The 19,348-nt window shown below is 39.0% G+C and overlaps 1 protein-coding gene across 1 annotated transcript in view; it reads right to left on the minus strand.

The window, feature by feature from the left end:
* LOC119429098 (nck-associated protein 5) overlaps positions 1–5,105 on the minus strand; it is a 90,036-nt gene extending 84,931 nt beyond the window's left edge. The window contains exons 1-2 of the mRNA XM_037696816.1: positions 5,088–5,105; positions 4,164–4,297 (exon numbers count right to left, since the gene is read on the minus strand). Coding sequence (XP_037552744.1) covers positions 4,164–4,297; positions 5,088–5,105 — 152 coding nt within the window. The remainder of the gene's footprint in view (positions 1–4,163; positions 4,298–5,087) is intronic.
* Positions 5,106–19,348: the final 14,243 nt, after the last annotated feature.

The following is a 19,348-nucleotide window of genomic DNA, read 5'->3' on the forward strand; positions in this document are numbered from 1 at the left end:
GGTATGTATAGTATGGTGTGGTATGTATAGTATGGTGTGGTATGTATGGTATGGTATGTATAGTATGGTATGCTATGGTGTGGTATGGTGTGGTATGTATAGTATGGTATGGTTTGGTATGGTATGGTGTGGAATGGTATGGTATGGTGTGGTATGTATAGTATGGTATGGTATGGTAGGGTGTGGTATGTATAGTATGGTATGGTTTGGTATGGTATGGTGTGGTATGTATAGTATGGTATGGTATGGTATGGTGTGTTAACCTCTGAGCTACTGCCACATAAATCTTTAACGCAATCACCCATGTTTGTATTGGCTAATGTTGATTTAGCTGTGCGACCATCTTTAACTGAGTGGACTCAAAGGCAATCAGTTGTAGATTCAATGATCACTTTCTGAGTTTCATTAAAATCTACGCATTGTTTCATGAGGTATACTGGTAGCAGACAGACACATGCACCAACTCAATCATGAGCAAAAACAGTGCGTCGTCCGCTTTCTGCTTTTGGCTGAAAGCAAAAAAAAAGGACTCGGGGTACAGAAAACAGAGAAAGTCTACAAAAAAAAAAGACAATTGCTTCAATAAACAGAGATCATAGCCTAAGACATTTAATATCCCACCAGGAGACAATTTGGTGCAGAGAAATTAAAACAATCCATTGATGACACTGAGAAACACTGGTGGAGCAACAACATTCGAGACGATTGTTGTCCTCCTTTCTGCTTTGATAACACGACCCACATTCTTGGTGTCTGACGCTCAGTAAGAACCATCCATCTGGGCGACCCCTGCTAGGCCTTACAAATTTACGAGTCTCCGTGAGGACCTAGAGCTTTATACCTCTTTTGCACAATTGCTGTACTTTGTCTTATGGCTGCTCCCTTATCTACTAATCCATCCCAGAATCATTCCCCTTCTTTTAGGAATGAGCACAAATATTATTGCATTTTCTTGTGTGCAAGAAATGTCAGACCGTGACGTACCTCCACTTACCAACAACTGAGCCCGACTGGAGGACAGGTGCAGGCAGTCATGTTGGAATTAAAATACTGGTTCAGACAGCAGGGCTCTGTTATGATTTATGCTTTTGGGACTGGATTGCTTTAACAGCTGGGAAAGGCCCACATTTTGTACGACCTGCTACTGATTTGCCAAACACGGGAGAATTAACTGGAAAACGGCTGCGGCCGGACTCTCGAGCACGGCATTAAAAGCTTAGCAGGTCTCAAACACAAAACACATTTCCCAAAGGGAGAAATCCCTCTTTTGGAGGTATCAATGAAACATTTTAAATATGCGATCAATCTTTGGAATGTTAGGCTTTTAAATATTTCATTCCCATCCTGGGATGATGACTCTACCCTCATCAGCACCGGGACCATTAAAATGTACAGGAATTTCTCTCCCGGCTTTAATGAGAAGATAAGCAGTCTGTGAAATCCTGCGCAAGTGAAGCGCTGAATGCCTATCGCCTAATTATGGCGTCCGACGTTTGATTTGCTGTCACACTTCGGCAGCTGCGCCGCGGAGGACGAGCTCACGAAGCAAAGGTCACAAAAGTTACGGCGAGAGCGTTTGCTCGAGCACTTCCTGGCCTAGAAGTTTTGTTTCTCAAAGCGGAAGAAGTGAATCGGGTAATCTTCCTGTTAATAACAAGGGCAAAGAAAAAGTAGCCGAGAGCACAAAGTTAGAATTTCAAAAAGATTTTTCTTTTATTTTTAATCCTAAATGTGCTCTTAAAACATCTAAAAGGAGATAAAAGAACCCAATTATGCAGTTCAAACTAAAATGTTGGGGAAAAGAACCAAAGTTATGCACAGTGGGAGGAAATAATCGTATTAGGAACAGACTAACTCTAAATATTGGTGGCTTCACTCACTATACCACTTCCTGTTGGTATTTTATAAGAACTGCATTTAACTTTAAAATATTACTGCTATGAGTTTTAAATTGTCATTTCAGGGTTTACTTTTTTATTCAGAATTAATCACTTTTTAACAGTTGTTCTGGATTATAAACCATAATACTTCCACCACCGTGATTCACACTTACCTCACTGGAATGACAAATTTCCATTTTATTATTATGGCAAACACAATTTTGGAGAACATTTGAGCCAAAACTTTGATTCTGACAAGGCCTGTCACAATAGCATTTTTTTCTGGGTGATTAATTTTCTCAGAATTTATTGCGATAAACTATAATATCGTTTGAAATTTAACAATAATTTATTGACAAATTTTAGAAGAAATGTTGATTTGTTTGGAGTGTAGTACCTTTTTTGACCACCTGATGGCAGTATAAGACAGTTTGAACCAAAGGATGGATAGTTGAGGAGTGTGTCTCTTTAAGAAAAATAGGAGGGAGGGTCCTTGACGTGACATGGTCTGACATGGTGACATGGGGGACACTCTGTAATTTGAGCTTTTTAGCATAGCAATTTTCACACAAAGCTTTTAATAAAAAAAAAATCAGTAAACAAGTTCTCAGCTTCTTTTTTGCAGAGAAAAACAACTTTTTACATGAAGACAAGGGTTTCAACCGTGAATTTTGGTTCTCCGACAAGACGGAGGTTTGTTCCCGAGGGCGGCCTGTTAGCTTAGCTCGTAGATTAGCTTCTCAGCTTAGCTGCTTTTAACAATCCAAAAACATGATTTTGGACGGTTAAAATGGATTTTAAAGAGAAAAGAGAAAGGGAAGGGTCAGTGAAGAGCACCGGAGTTGAGCCGTGTCTTCAGTAGAAAGAAAGAGACACGAAGAAACGATAAAGCTGATAAATGAAAACCAGGTAGATAAATTTCATTCATCATGCGATTAATTGATTTATTGTTTATTGTGACCGGCCTAATTCTGACTTTTACTTATTTATTATTATTTAAACAAAAACAGTTCAACTACGATCTATGTCAAAATGCCATGTTAATAATTTTGTATTATATTTTGCAGCCCTGCCACACACACCATCATTGTTTACTGCTTTATTTTCCTAACAATGAACACCATAGGGATCGCAACAACTATATGTGAAGAGGACGTCTCCCCCTCAAAAAAAAAACAAAAAAAAAACTAATTTGGACCCCTCCACATTTACCATAAAATATTAGTTCACCCAGTGCCGTTTCCATTTCTATGAGAACAAATCCATTCCACTTGATTAAACGGAGAATACTCAAACCACTAAAAATCCACTCCTGGTTTTCCTGGTTACCTACAACCTACCACACAACATGCAGTTTCTCCCAACTTGCCTTGGCAGGGCACTCATCTCTTGGGGGGGGGGGGGGGTTGGGAAGGGGGCGGGGGGGGAGGGGGAGACACCACTGTGTTATGCGCTAGCTTAGCGCTACGTTAGTGCCAGCAGATATTGACCACGGTGGAGGGATTAGGATGTGTGAGAGAAGCAGAGCGCTACGTCTGTAGCATCGTAGCTAGCGAATATGTATTGCGCGCTGCTAGCTTAGTGTTAGTGCCGGCAGTTGTTGACCGGGGAAAGGGGAGGTAGGAGAGCTGTTGGTCAGGCTAATTCTTGTTGTGCTATGCTCTCTAAAATAGTTATTGAATCAAGTGTTTACTTATGTGGGTAAACAGATGTTTAACAACACACCAGAATGCAGGAAATGACATCTACTTTATTGAAAATTTATGGGGGAGGACCCTCAGACCCGACACCCAGACCTCTCCCCCACCAGTGTGTCTCCCCCACATTACAAATGCTTGTGACGCGAATGATAAAACACTAAGATTAGCCAATCTGGGTGAAAAAAAGAAAAGATTTGTTACTCTAATTACTCTAAGTCTAAGACAAACATGATTTCTGAGCTTTGTACTCAGCCACGAACAGACGTAAGAATTCTCCTTGATGATGCAAATAGTTTGTCTTTTGAGGAGCTCAAAAATGTTAGGGAGTCTAAATGAAGCCAACCATCTCTGAGCGATTAGGAGCATTTCTTCGCTGATTACAATGTCTTGCAGATGGCTTGAAGGGAACTTTGATGATTTCCAATTTAGTGGTAAAAGAAAAATAGAAAGCATCTGAGTCCAAAGCTTTTATTGACTTGGTGTGTTGTGATGCCCACTGCCTGACCTTAACAGTTGCAGCTTAAAACTTGTTATTTTAGGTTGTTAGAGCCAGTGTATAAAAACAACAGTTGGTCTGTTTTACCTGGAGAATTGCTGCTGCAGTGAAACCATCTGCACTTGTCCTTGCTCCGACTCCTCCCTCACTTCCCGGAGACGCTTCTCGCTCTCCAGTCGCAGGTGTCGCTCGTCCTCTAGCTCGTGAATCAGCTTCTCTCGCTGCACAGAAACACAAACAAGATCATCAACGAGCGGGATCACACCCAACATTACAATTAGCAACTAGAGAAATTGCATTTCCTGCGAAAGTGCAGTGTGAATGCTTAATGCTGAAGAACTTGCTGAAAAACAGCTGAAATTAGCTAAAAACATGCTGAAATGTAGCTGAAATGGAAGAATAATCTTAAGTTAGCAGAAGAAAGCAGAAATAAAACAGTTGCTGAATTAGGTTGAAATAAGCAGAAATGAGCACAAAAATTAGGAAATTAACTAAAAAAGCTGAAATTGGCAAAAATAAACCAGCTGAAAAGTAGCTGAAAAAGCAGAAAGAAGCTTAAACTATCAAAAGGAAGTGGAAGCAGCTGAAATTATCTATAAAAAAAAAAGTGGAATTAGCTAAAAAAGCTCAATTGAGTACAAAAACAGCTAAAACGTAGCTGAACTTGCAGAAAATGCTGAAACTAACAGAAAAAACTGAAAGGAGCCAAACAAGCTGAAACTAGCAGAAAGAAGTGAATTAGGCTGAAAGTAGCAGAAATTGCCACGAAAAACTTGAATTTTGTCACAGAGTGACGAATCTTGGCAAATGGAGGGAGCAGTTTTATTCACCACCAGGTGCAATGGCGGAGTCAGGGGGTGGCCAGCGGTGGCCTTGGCTACCATAGATTAATCTTTTGCCACCTTACGGTCCACCTCAGTCATTTGAGAAAACTATTCTTTTAAGCAATATACAAACATAAAAGTATAAAGTACAGTTTCCTCAAATGATAGGGGTGGTTGGTGTACCAACATATATGGTGGTGGCCATCTTGGATTTTGATGTAGCATCTTTATTTTACACAGAGACCTTTCTTACACCTAGTCGTGCACAAAAATGGAAGTTGGCACTTTCCTTATATTTCAAGTTATTTTGCCAACAACACATAGAGACATTTTTGGTGGCAGCCATCTTGGATTTTGACATGGCAACGCAACTGTCAAAAGAAACTTTTCTTATGCCTAGATACATCCACACACCCAAATGGAAATCGGTACCTCCCTTATTTTTCCAAGTTATCATGCTGAAAACACGCAGGGACGGAGAGTATTAATAATTCCTCCATTTCAGTCCGCAACCGTGGAAAAAAGCTGTCCACAAATAATAGAGTATTTTCAGAATAATGTTCCTGAACAGAAAACTGAAAATACTTTCAATATCACATCATGAAATCTAAGAACTCAAATGACAAGGCTTGAATCATTATTGGATGGTCGCAATCTTTGGGCCACTGCATTAAAAACTAGTCTGATTCTGTTGTGGACGTCACTGCATGGCCTCGGGAACACTTCATACTGGTTAAAGCTATATCGTGCACGGAGAAACCCTATGTAAACCCCTTACAGAAACACTGTCGTCTTCCCTGAACCAAAGTTGATCTGAAATGGACTGAGGCGAAGTGGAAAACTGTTGTTTTTTAAGCAGCCACAGATGCTACATCCTCCGTACTAAAGAAGAATTTATCAGCACATGCAACAAAGTTAAGTCAGATCGTCTGAACAGTTTCTTTTTATTGTTTGTTTGATGAGATGTTTCGTCTTTCATCCAAAGGACTTCATCAGTCCAACAAACTGAATCCCATAAGCAGCACACTCACACAATGGACCAACCAGTTTGATGGTGATAAGATGGCTTCTGGGGCCCGCCCTCTCCCCTGTCGACTCCTCTGAGGCAGCCACAGGCAAAGTGGTTCAAGACATCAAAGTTCATGCTCAATAACCCAGGTAAAAAAAACATTTCTTTTTGTTGAAATGGCAGCCATGGCCAAAGAAAAATTTGGTGCAAAATTGACAGTTATAGCCATTTTTGTGTTTGCTAGGTTTGATTAGCTGAAGTGGCCATTTTGAAACAGGTTGACTCCGTACGGTAATCAGTTGATACACACCTGGTAATTACTTTCTAAGGGTTTCATCAAAATCTGGCAACCGGTTCATGAGAGGTTTTGCAAACAGACAAACATGAGCCAACATACACTAGGTCGTCAAAGTTCATGCTCAATAATCTAAGTTAAAAAAATCCAACAAAGTTAAGTAAGGTCCTCTTGACGGTTTCTTTGTGTTGAGACGTGTCATCCTTCATCAGTCTGAAGAGCCACAACAAACCCAGTCCCCTAAGTAGCACCTTATGTAGTGGACCAATGGGTTTGATGGTGATAAGATGGTTTCTGGAGTTGGATTATTGCGCATGAACTTTGATGTTTTGAACCACTTTGGCTATGACTGCTTCAGATGAATCGATGGGGGAGAGGGCGGACTCCAGAAATCATCTTATCACCATCAAATTGGTTGGCCCACTTTGTGAGTGTGCTGCTTGTGGGCCTTAGTTTGTTTGTGGCGCCTTTGACTGATGAAGTCCTCTGGATGAAGGATAAAAGCAACTGTCCAGATGACCTGACTTTGCTATGTTGGATTCTTTATCTAGATTATTGAGCATGAACTTTGATGTTACCAGCACATGGTTGAAATTCTGCCTCTCTGCTGGTATGGGGGTGCATTAGTGAGTCTGGCATGAGGAGCTTACACATATGGAAAGGCTCGATCAATGCAGAAAAAAAATGTGCACAAGTTTCAGAACAGCATCCAGACGTCTTTTCCAGGGAATGCCTTGCATATTTCAGCAAAACACTGCCAAACCTCCACAGCATAGATGAGTCCATGTGCTGATCAGCTAAATATAGTCAAGCCTGTTTTTTTTTTTTTTTTTAACTGAATATATAAAACTCTTGAGAAAGCCGAGCCAGGACTGTTAAACGGTTTGAAGCATCCGTAAAATCAGAACGTTTGACAACATATTCAGCAAAACACCTGAGATCAAAGGTTCGCTGCGTGCACCTGCAGGCTTTCCGGCTCTTTTTTTTTTTTTTTTTTAGCACCTTCGGTGTGAAAGTAAATTAGAGCGTGAGGGCACGATGACATTTAGGCTGTCGGACTGGCTCTCTGCTCGTGACAGTTTGTTGTTTCCTTTAAATGTGGAGAGCGAAGCTCCGTTTTGCCTCTAAGACACGAAGTTCACCTGAAAATGCCAAACAACATCACTCATGAGCCTGTTGTCATTTCTCAACATTTATCTTCACAAAGTTACTCTTTACAACTTTAAAACGTATTTCTTCATAAAAATGACCTCATTGGATCGAAGTAGTTATCAATACGGTATTAATTGCTGAGCTGCAAAGAGAAAGATGCAAAAGGGTGATGATGTTTTTGAACAAGAATGTGCGTCTCTGTTAAAAAGTCATCTCATGAACCACTGGGTGGATTTGATTCAAACTCAACCACTGGATGTAAATCCACCATCTGGAGCCAGTCCCATTCAAGATGGCCACCACAGCAATCAGCCGAGACTCATCCTCAACATAGACTGTCAAACAGGTGGCAGGTGATACTTCAAGCAATGCTAGGTTTTATTTAATAAATAATAATAATAATTCATGAAGCATTCACTCTGTTGTGATCCATTTTTCTTCCGTACATTTTTCAGCATCTTTCCCGTCCCGCAGTTTTCAAGCTGTTTCAACAAATCATAATCAAAACGTTCAGCTCGTTCAGGACAATCCTGCTATGACTTTTGGTGTTGGTGCAACTTTAGCTTTTTGAAATATTTAGACTTTTCTGCCATTTTTTTTTCTCATAGAAAATGAACTGAGCTCATTTTACATCCTTCAAATCTTTAGATGTGTTTACAACCTTTTACTGCTCCTTTCACATTTTGTTCTGCCTCAGCTTCTTTCAACTTCCTTCTGCAAATTTAAACTTTTTTCAGCTACTTTTAGCTGTTTTGTGCTCCTTTTTGCTTTATTCTGCTAACTACAACATTTTTGTTCTTCTAATTTATTTCTGCAAATGCTAGCTTGTTATGCTCCTTTCAGCTTATTTGCGAAAGTTTCAGCTTTTTCTACTATTTCAGCTTCTATTTAGCTGTTTTATGCTCATTTTAGCTTTTTTTTTGGGCTAATTCCACATGTTTGGCACTCATTTAAACTTTTTAAGCCTAATTCAGCAACAATGTGCTCTCTCCACTTCCTTCTAGTAACTTAAGCTTCTTTCTGTTTTTAGCTACTTTTCAGCTGTTTTTTGAGATAATGTCAGCTTTTTTCAAATAATTTCCACTTTTTTTGTGCTCATTTCTGCTTCTTTCAGCATAATTGAGCAAACGTGTTCTTTCTGCTTTCTTTTGCTAATTTAAGCCTGATCTACCTTTTCAGTTACCTTTTTAGCATTTTCTTTAGACAATATCAGCTGTTTTCAGATAAATTAATGTTTTGCATGTCAATTTCTGCTACTTTCAGTCTAATTAGCTTCTTTATGCTGATTTCAGCTTGGTATGCTCCTTTCAGCTTTTTCTGCTCTTTCAGATACTAGGTAGATTTTTTGAATTCCACATTTTTGGAGCTCATTTTAGCTCCATTCACTTCCTTCTGGCTATTTACGCTTCTTTCTGCCTATTCAGCTACTTTTCAGCAATTATTTGCTAATTTCAGACTCTTTTTTTTTTTTTTTTTAGCTAATTCCCTAATTTTTGTGCTCATTTCTGCTTTTTTAAACCTAAGTAAGCAAATGTGTTATTTCTGCTTTTTTCTGCTAATTTAGGTTTGTTCTTCCATTTCAGCTACTTTGCAGAATGTTTTTAGCTAATTTCAGCTGTTTCTCTGCAAGTTCTTGAGCAATAAGCATTCAAACTGCATTTTCGCAGGATGCAATTTCTCTAGTTTGTTTAGTTGTAGGAAAGTTTGCATAGAAGTTTGGAGCGACTGCGACCAGAAAAGCTTTCAGAATAAGAATTATCATTTAGTTTCTTCATAAAGCCTGACAGCTATTGCTAATGATACTTCTACTTAAAAATAAACATGTAAATAAATAAAGCATTTGTCTTTTTTTCAAGTCATCATCTTTACATCAAAACCTCAACATGAATATATTAAATACAGCGTTGTAAAATATCAGAACATGCAGAGTCAGAGCTCTGAAGCTCAAATGTTTCCAACATGAACCCTCGTCCTGAGCTCCTCTGAGTCTGACTACAGAAAAGCGTTTTGAGGACATCTAGTGGTGAAAATGGGAATGACAGCCGTGGCTGCACTTGAACCAGGGGTCTGCAGCCTTTATGATGAAAAGAGCCATGTCTTCCTCTTTGCACACTAAATAAAATGTCTAAGGAGCCACAAAACCTGCTAAAACTGTGATTGTGGATTGAATTTTAAAATGAAAATAAATACTTCAGTTTACTTTGACTTTGCTTTATTCTTTTATTGTGTGAATGTGTCTCTGTGTCTGTTAAAAAGTCATCTCATGAACCAGTGGGTGGATTTGATTCAAATTCTCATCACTGGATGTAAATCCACCATTTGGAGCCAGTCCCATTCAAGATGGCCACCACTGCAAGCAGCCGAGACTCATCCTCAACATAGACTGTAAAACAGGTGGAAGACAGTACTTCAAGCAATGCTAGGTTTTATTTAATAAATAATAATAATAATTCATAAAGCATTCACTCTGTTGTGATCCATTTTACTTCCGTACAATTTTCAGCATCTTTCTCGTTCCACAGTTTTTGTATTTCAACAACTCATAAATCAAAACGTTCAGCTCGTTCAGGAGAACAGTGCTATGACTTTTGGTATTGGTGCAACTTTAGCTTTTTGAAATATTTAGCCTTTTCTGTCACTTTATAGAAAATGAGTTGAGCTCATTTTCCATCCTTCAAATCTTTAAATGTGTTTACAATATTTTACTGCTCCTTTCATATTTTCTTCTGCTTCAGCTTCTTTCAGCTTCCTTCTGCAAATTTAAACTTTTTTTCCAGCTACTTTCAGCTGTTTTTCAGCTGTTTTGTGCTCCTTTTAGATTCTTTCTGCTAACAACATTGTTGTGCATCTTCTATTTTCTTCCTACTAATTTCTGCTTATCATACTCCTTTTAGCTTATTTATGCAAGTTTCAACTATTTTTGCTATTTCAGCTACTATTTAGCTGTTTTACGGTATTTTTTGCCTTTTCAGCTATATCCACTTTTTTTTTGCACTCCTTTAAACTTTTTCAACCTAATTCAACAAAAAGCTGCTCCCTTCACTTCCTTCTGGCAATTTAAGCTTCTTTCTGCCTTTTTAGCTAGCTTTTCTAGCTGTTTTTTCTCTCTCTCCTGATTTCAGCTTTTTTTTCTGATAATTTCCACTTTAGTGCTCATTTCTGCTTCTTTCAGCAAACATGTTCTTTCTGCTTTCTTCAGCTAATTTAAGCTTGTTTCAACTACTTTTTTGTAGCATTTTTAGGTCATTTCAGCAGTTTTCAGATCAATTCAGATAAAAAAATGTGACGTAAACACGATGATGAATCTGCTGTTTTGTTATTAGCTTGATGATTTTTGCACTTTTCATCACCCTCTGCCATGAAAGATGGATAATTATCTGTATGTTATGAACCAGCCAACACATTTTAAATTTGAAACTCTCAGGAAGTAAAAGTTAACGTGTGCCAACAATCGATTGGTATTAGAAATACCAGAAACAACACCCTGTCCATCTGACCCACTAACATAAAGTTTGATTAATCATTTAGAAAATGCTACAATTAGGAGCTTCTGGAACAGCCCCCTCCATACTTCATATTCATTTATTCAGAGCTGGACGAGGCTAAACTCAAACTCCATACTTCCCCTGTTAACAGAATATATGTCACGGTTAAAACCGGCTCCGCTCATAAATTCAGGGCTACTTTGTGGACTCAGTGAGTCTCCTCCAGTCCAGTCAGGGGTGATGGCTGCTGTAAATTCAGGCGGCATAAAGTGGTCCCAACCCCGCTGCAAAACAGCAGAAACCAACTCTCCAGCTCTTTTTCTCCCTCGCAAATATATAAACTGCACCGTATTATGAAAATAAATTATAACGTGGAGACATTTTCCAGAAAGCAGGAGGGGTGGAAAAATGTTCCACCTGGAGAAACAGCTTTTTAATGTTGAGTGCAAAGTGATATCTGCTGAAGAAGCTAAAACTGAGCTGTAAAACAAGAACTCCAACTAAACACTAAAAGTAGCAGACTGGATAGGAGCAAAAAGCAGCCATCAGTAGCTAAAATTAGCAAATAAACATGCTAAAATAAAATAAAATGTATGCAAAAAGTTGCAAGAGAGTGAGTAAAATGAGCAAAAAACATGCTGAAATGAGCAAAACATGTAAAAAGTACCAAAACAGTAGCTAAAATTAGCACCAAAAAAAACGTGCTGAAATGAGCAAAACATACAAATAGCAAAACTTGCTGAAATGAGCAAAACAGGCAAAAAAATAGCTAAACAGAAGCTAAAATGAACAAATAAGCATGCTAAAGTAAAAAAGCATAAAAAAGTAGCAAAACAGTGGGTAAAAAAGGTAAAAATAAAACATGCTGAAATGAGAAAAACACGTAAATAGTGAATAGTAGCAAAACAATAACTAAAATTAGCAAATTATCATGCTAAACTGAAAAAAGCATATAAAAATTAGCAAAACACTAGGTAAAATGAGCAAAAAGCAGAAATGAGCAAAACAGGCAAAAAATAGCTAAACAGTAGCTAAAAATAGCAAATAAACATGCTAAAATAAATAGAAAGCATGCAAAAAATTGCAAAACACTAGGAAAAATATGCAAAAACATGCTGAAATGAGCAAAACTCAAAAAAGTGCTAAACAGTAGCTAAAATTAGCAAATAAACATGCTAAAATTAAAAAAAGCATACAAAAAATTGCAAAACACTAAGTAAAATGAGAGGGCAGCACGGTGGCGCAACTGGTAGAGCTGCTGCCTCTCAGCGAGCAGGTCCTTGGTTCAAACCCGGTCCAGGGGCCTTTCTGGGTGGAGTTTGCATGTTCTCTCCGTGCATGCGTGGGTTTTCTCCGGGTACTCCGGTTTCCTCCCACAGACCAAAAACATGCATGTTAGGCTGATTGGTAACTCTAAATTGTCCCTAGGTGTGAGTGAGAGAGTGAATGTTTGTTTGTCTCGTTTGTCTCTATGTGTCCCTGTGATGGACTTGCGACCCGTCCAGGGTGTACCCCGCCCCTCGCACAGTGATTGCTGGACATGGGCACCAGCGACCCCCGTGACCCAAAATGGATTAAGCGGGTAAAGATAATGGATGGATGGATGGATAAGTAAAATGAGCAAAAAACAGGCTGAAAAAAGCAAAACATACAAATAGCAAAACTTGGTGAAATGAGCAAAACAGGCAAAAAATAGCTAAACAGTAGCTAAAATTAGCTAATAAAAATGCTAAAATAAAAAAGCATACAAAAAGTAGCAAAACTGTGGGTAAAAAAGGCAAAAAAAAATGCTGAAATGAGAAAAACACGTGAATAGTGAATAGTAGCAAAACAATAACTAAAATTAGCAAATAATCATGCTAAACTGAAATAAAGCATATAACAATTAGCAAAACACTAGGTAAAATGAGCAAAAAGCATGGTGAAATGAGCAAAACAGGCAAAAAATAGCTAAACAGTAGCTAAAATTGCAAATAAACATGCTGATATGAGCAGAACATGTAAAAAATAACAAAACAGTAGCTACATTAGCAAATAACCATGCTAAAATGAAAAAAGCATACAAAAATTTGCAAAACACTAGGTAAAATGAAAAAAAACTATGCTGAAATAAGCAATGCAAAAGCAGCAAAACAGTAGCTACAATTAGCCCGATTTTTGCTAATAGTAGCAGATGCTAAAGGTAAAATTAGCAAAACAGTAGCTAAAAGTAGGAAAACATATAAAAAGATTTTAAAATGTTCAAAAATTTGCTAACATTAGCATAACCTGCAATAAAGTGGCATAAAATGCAATTAGGAAAACTTTAGCTGATAAAAGCAAAACATATGCAAAAGATAAAATTTGACAAACTAATGCTAAAATGACCAAAACTGAAATAGCAGCAGCACGCTAACATTAGCAGCATGCTACATGTGGCACAAGACAAACAGAAAGTTTCCTGAAGCGGACATCACAGAATGAATGACTCTGAAGGAGCTGAAGAGATCTGTACTTATTTCTATGAGGAGCTGTATTTTAAATGGAGGAAAATAATTTTAAAAAGTATAAAAGTTAGAAAAATGTATTAAAATAAAACTACAAAAAGGAAAATAAACAGTGAATGCTCACAAAAACACACCCCTTTACATCCAAGTTTCACCTCAATCAAAAGGAGCACAAAGAACTTTAAACTGGCCTGTAGGACTTGATTTATTATTATTGTTTATTTATTATTATTTACTCTTAGGATGTCTGTGGATACACTCCTGCCAACATGTTAAGTCTACAGTCATAAAACCCCTCTACTGTTTATGGTCCATATATAATTTAAGGCATTTTATGATCCCAGAGGACATTAAATCAAACATTATCATATCTTTATGGCCACTTTTTCTTGCTTGAGATGTGTATTGTCTGCAGCAACTTATTTTCTAACTGAAACCACGTTGTGGATAAAAAGAAAAGGCCAACAAAGGTCTTTAGAAATGCCATGGGAAGATGACTTAAAGTCAACAGCGAGCTGAAAACGTGTTGGACAGCTTCTCTGTGAGAACATTTATGTGAGTTAATCTGAGCGCTGAGGGAGATTATCCCGTCTCTGAGTGAGCACAGCTGCAGCAGCTCCTGTAGAGGGCAGCGTGCTCCCGGGATAAAATGGAGCCAAGCTCCAACAAACAAAACAAACAGAATAAAAAAATAAAAAACAAAGCAAAGGAAAAAGAGGAGAGTAAGCTGTAAAAATGCCCAGGCCGGGGTTTATCCCAGACTGCTGATACATGTGGAACAAACACGGATTGGGGGTTTCAGGATTAAACCCAACTGTCAAAAACTCCCTTCACTTCCTGCCTGCTACGCCAAATTTATTAGCTTCAACGTGAAGTTTCCTTAAACCACGGATGTCCAAAGTGTGGTCCGTGGACCATTTGTGGCCCTTGGAGTGATTTTGTGCGGCCCACAACTGCAGTTTAAGAATGGTATAATGTTGACCAGCGGGCTTAAGAGGTCGATGCAGACTCTCTACAAATTACTTGGTAATCCTTTTTTATATAATGTTTAGATTTACAGTAAAACAGATGAAAAGCAATCTTATCCAAATGAGCAATATTAAACAAAATACAAAGCTTTTTATTTTCACTTCATGGAAAACCTTTACTGATTTCTACCAGAAAGGAGACTTTTGGATAACGATTCATAAAACTTGTCTAAATATTGCAGTTGATAAAATAATCATGAGGGAAACTGGACATTTTTTAATGAATATAACGTGGCATCATCTACATACGAGTTGATCAACTTTATCAAACCTTCTATGAATCTGTTGCAACTGACAGCTGGACGATTTTTCAGAACTTCGATCAGAATTTTGGGTCGTCAATGGTCCAAAAGGCTGATCGACAACCTTTTAAAAGGACACTTACCGTATTTTTCGGACTATAAGTCACACTTTTGTTCATAGTTTGGCCAGTCCTGTGACGTATAGCCTGAAGCGAATTATATATGTTTTTCCCATATTCATGATGCAATTTTTGACGGACGTGTTAAATGTTCATTCATACAGACATGAACCAAAGAGTAAATGTTCCCATTTGCAGCCACGAGAGGGTCAACTAGGCTTTTGACAACTACCATATTTTTCGGCCTATAAGTCGCAGTTTTTTTGCATAATTTACATGCCCTGCGTCTTATAGGCCAAAGCGACATATTTATGGAACCCCCCCCCCCCCCCCCCCATACTTATAAACCATTTTTTGGCTGAGATAAGACTGTTTTTCATTCATTCTGACTGAAAAAATAAAAGAGCAGTACCACTTTCAGCCACTTGATGGCAGCAGAGTAGTAATAGTAGTATGGCATGCTGTTGTATCATGTAATAGGTAAACATGGCTATAATGACAAATTCAAAAAAGTTCAAGACAAAAACAACTGGACTTGATTAATTATACTTTATTTTATACTTTAATGTTTTTTTTTTCTTGAACTTTTTTAATTTACCATGTCCTGGATGACTGAGAATCTTCACCAGGTTTTAATGACTCAATCGGCCTGCCATAGCCCCCCCACCTTGGTTCTGCTCGCTGCTTGGAACCGTCAAACCAGCTGCACCGCTTCGGCGAAATGCAGCCAATTTAACCATTAAAGTGCATTTATTAAGCAAATGTTAGACTGAGACACACCTTTGCTATAATTTCGAGCAAACAAATAATTGTTTAGGTGTTTATCTTGTTAACTTTTGTACAGCGACTCGTCGCGTGCACGCATTTACTTCCGCGGATCAGGTTTTGAAATACAGCTGATTTGACCGTCAAAGTGCATTTATTAAGCACGAGTTAGACTGAGACAAACATTTAATATAATTTCGAGCAAACAAAGTATTGTTCTTAAGTGTTAATCTGGTTAAATTCTTGTTAAAGTCCTTCCGTGCATGCTCCCGTGGCCGCCATTGGGCAGCCAATCCATTTTTGGCACAACACCGGCCCACAGTTCCAGGTTCGGCCCACATTTCCGGGTGGTCAGCGGTGACGCGTAATAGATGCGACTTATATGGTGAAGCGACATATTTATGGATTTTTCCACTTTTTTAGAAAAATATGGACTGATGCGACTTATAGGTCGGTGCGACGTGTCCACCGGAAAATACAGTATATGTTGTTCCTCTTTGGCTAACACGCACCACCCAGTCGGAGATATTTGTCTGATGTAAACTTATCCGAGTTATAAGCCGTCATTTCCGACGTCATTGAGAAGCTAATAGCCGATAGCACTTGGGTGAGTTTTACCACAGACGTGTGGACGTCGTGTTAGCCCCGTTAGCATGATTAGTCTTACGGCACAATGGATAGACAAAACCTTTGAACTTAAAAAGGCTGTCCTTCATGCACAGGAGTGCAGAGGATCCCACGCTGCAGGAACCTGGAACAAGCCACAAGTGAGACAGCATTGCAGGTGACTAATGCTAATAAATAACATTTAACACTTTTCATTTAATATAAGTTAAAGTGCTATGCATATCATATGACTATTACTGAATATATGTCACCAGCTCTTACAGCTGTTGCACAATTTTAGTAGCAAAAAAGCCTAAATAAGAGGGCTCTGTTCTGACAAAGGAACATATGTAAAATATCGATATCGGCCAGAAGTCCAGTATCGTGCATCCCTACAAATTATACTTATGTTGCTGAGAACAGGCTAAAATCAACTTTCCAAACACAAGAAAACAACAAACAAAGATCCAACAAATCAAATAAATCAAATCCTTTTTAATAAAAAAAAATATATAACCTTTAGTGTTTGAGGCTTTTAATGTTTTGGATCTACAACAATTTAAAACTCTTTCTCCACCAAAATTAGTCAAATTTTGTCCTTTCTCCGAAATATTGCTCACGTTGAGAGATAAATTCACATATTTGTGGCCCACAAGACCTTTCATCTTGATAGTTTTGGCCCACATGTGAGAAGATTTGGACACCCCTGCCTTAACGCTGTGAGCGGAATAAAAACAGTCTAAATCATATTGGATGAAACGTGCCCTTATGGATGGACAGTGTTAGGAGGTCATGGTATACATTCAGGAATCCAAGCTCCACAACCCCCCCCCCCCCCAAGATCCACCAAAAGCTCTAAATTAATTAGAGCCCTCTGCCTCGTCTTGTCGTCCTTGCGACGTCGTCTCCGGTAAAAGGCCCACTTTATCAGGGTAAGTGCACGATGTGCCTCTGAGTCTGCTGGATGTCCGTCTGTAACTGTATGTGCGTTTTCTGGAGGCCATTTGTGGGGCTCAATAATCTCTTCATTACACATAAACCCCTCCACGCAACCCCCTCCCTGCCTCTGCAGGAGCTCTTTGCCTAATCAAAGGACCGGGAGCAGATTGGGGGGGGGGGGGGGGTCGCCTCTAAAGCAAACATCAGGGACACAAAGCAGCGTGCGGGTTCCTCATTCATAAATAAAACATCCTGTGACTATGTATGTATGTGTGTGTGTGTATGGGGGGGTAAATTTGGATAAAATCTTAACACAAGGAGGATTTGTTGTCCTGGCTGGAACCAAAAGCGACAGAACGCCAGGTGAGGTGAGCTCAAAGATGAACTTTGACCTGTGAGAACGCCCAGATTGAACTAAAAGACGCCTAATTCAAAAAAGAACACCTAACAACCCTCAGAAGAGTTGTTTAACAACAAAAGCACTAAAATCAAACATGGAGGGGTCGGGGCACTAGCAATCTATTGTTAGGCTGATGGTCCTCCTTTTTGCATGGGAACAACTAGTTCTTGCTATCAGCAGCAAACTGGCTGATCCACTATAAGGTGCTGCTTATAAGACTGAAGAAATCTTCTGGATAAAAGACGAAACGTTTCAACAAAAAAGAACCCGTCCAGAGGACCTGACTCTACCTGCTTAGATGCATCTACCTGGATTATTGAGCATGCATCAGGAGATGCATGGGAGATTTTGCGTTATGCTATGACCAGCCTTACAAAAGTGTGCAAACACACTAGAATAACGAAAAACACTCCCAACAGGTACCGACACCAGGCACATCGCCTTTCAGGACAATGAAATTAGGAACATCTGATGCTGCGAAACAAGTTATTTTTTGCTCCAACCTTCAAAAACGATGTACAGCCCCTCGCTACTTTGCGGTTTTTCAAAGATTGGACACAAGAAAAAAAATTGTACAGGATACACGATTGCCAACTTTAATATTATTCACGTGATCGAGACAGTACGGGATACTGTACAGTATAAAAATTACAAAAAAATAAATAAATAATTCGGACAGGCGCCGCCATTTTGTAGTTTTCTCTCAATAAGCCTAATCAGTGGTGTGGTCTACGTGATACTCGAGTATACGGAGTATACCTACTAGAAAAGCCTAAGATTTTCAGTATACCCACTTAAAAGTGCTCATTGATACATATCATTGGGAACGTGTCATTGATACGTTAAACAGCAGTTAAACACTTCCGTAACAATCTAGCAATATGCAGCGCTTTGCTTTGATGCTGTTTTATAAATTCTATAACATGTTTTTAATATAAAGCCAACTGTTGTACAAAGTTTGTTGTTCATGTATTCAAATATAATCATCAGAGAAATTTCGAAATGTTCATTATGCTTAAAAATCTATATAAATTGACGATTACATTGTACTAACTGGTGTACTTTGATTTCTATGCACAGTATACCCACTACAAAAATGAAGACTACACCACTGCATACAATTTATTCCTGCTCATAACGACTACATTTCCCAGAAGCCAACAGTGCCCCGCCCAGAAGACCCGTTGCCTTCTGCTGAAACACTAGAGGGAAAGTTCTGATCTGATCGGAAAAGGTTTGGCGCTTATTACAGTGACTTAGGCGCCCAGTGGATGCAGAGAGCCACACGGAACCCACGGAACCAGACCAGAACCGGACCTCCAGACCCATCTGTGAATTTTGAGAGCTGGTAGCCAGCCCACGAGGACTTCCGAGCAGGATGTGCACTGCCGAAGGTCCGGCGCTTCATCTGGAGTCCACTGCCACTACCTCAAGCGAGAGAGTCGACCAAAACCGGCAGGGTAAGTCTGCCGTACCGGGAAAAAAGTCGGACCGGAGCCAAGCCGCTGCTGTTCTGCAGAGCCTGGTAAGTAAAATTTAGTAGCTACACATACAGTACTACACGTATGTTGTTAATATTAGTAGGCTTAAGAGTTCAGAACAATGTAAGAGTGTGGGAAGAGGTTCTAAAGCCTTAATATATATATAAACACTAAAATAAATACAACATTGTTACTTCATAGATTTTCCAGGATTTTTTTTATGTTCCGGGGGGGTCTGGAACGTAACCCCTGCGAGGGACTACTGTAATGCACAATTGCATGCTCAGACTATGTGAGGGGAATGGCTCTCAGCTACAGCCACACCACATTTTAGCTCATCATCTGTAAAAATGAAGAACTTATCACCATTTTTCTGTTTGCTACGGTTACTTAGCTGTGGTGGCCATCTTGAATTGGGTTGGCTTCAAAAGTTGAATAGTT

This window comes from Nematolebias whitei, chromosome 23 (assembly GCF_014905685.2).
Source record: "Nematolebias whitei isolate Nwh7 chromosome 23, NemWhi1, whole genome shotgun sequence".
In the NCBI taxonomy this organism is placed as follows: domain Eukaryota; kingdom Metazoa; phylum Chordata; class Actinopteri; order Cyprinodontiformes; family Rivulidae; genus Nematolebias; species Nematolebias whitei.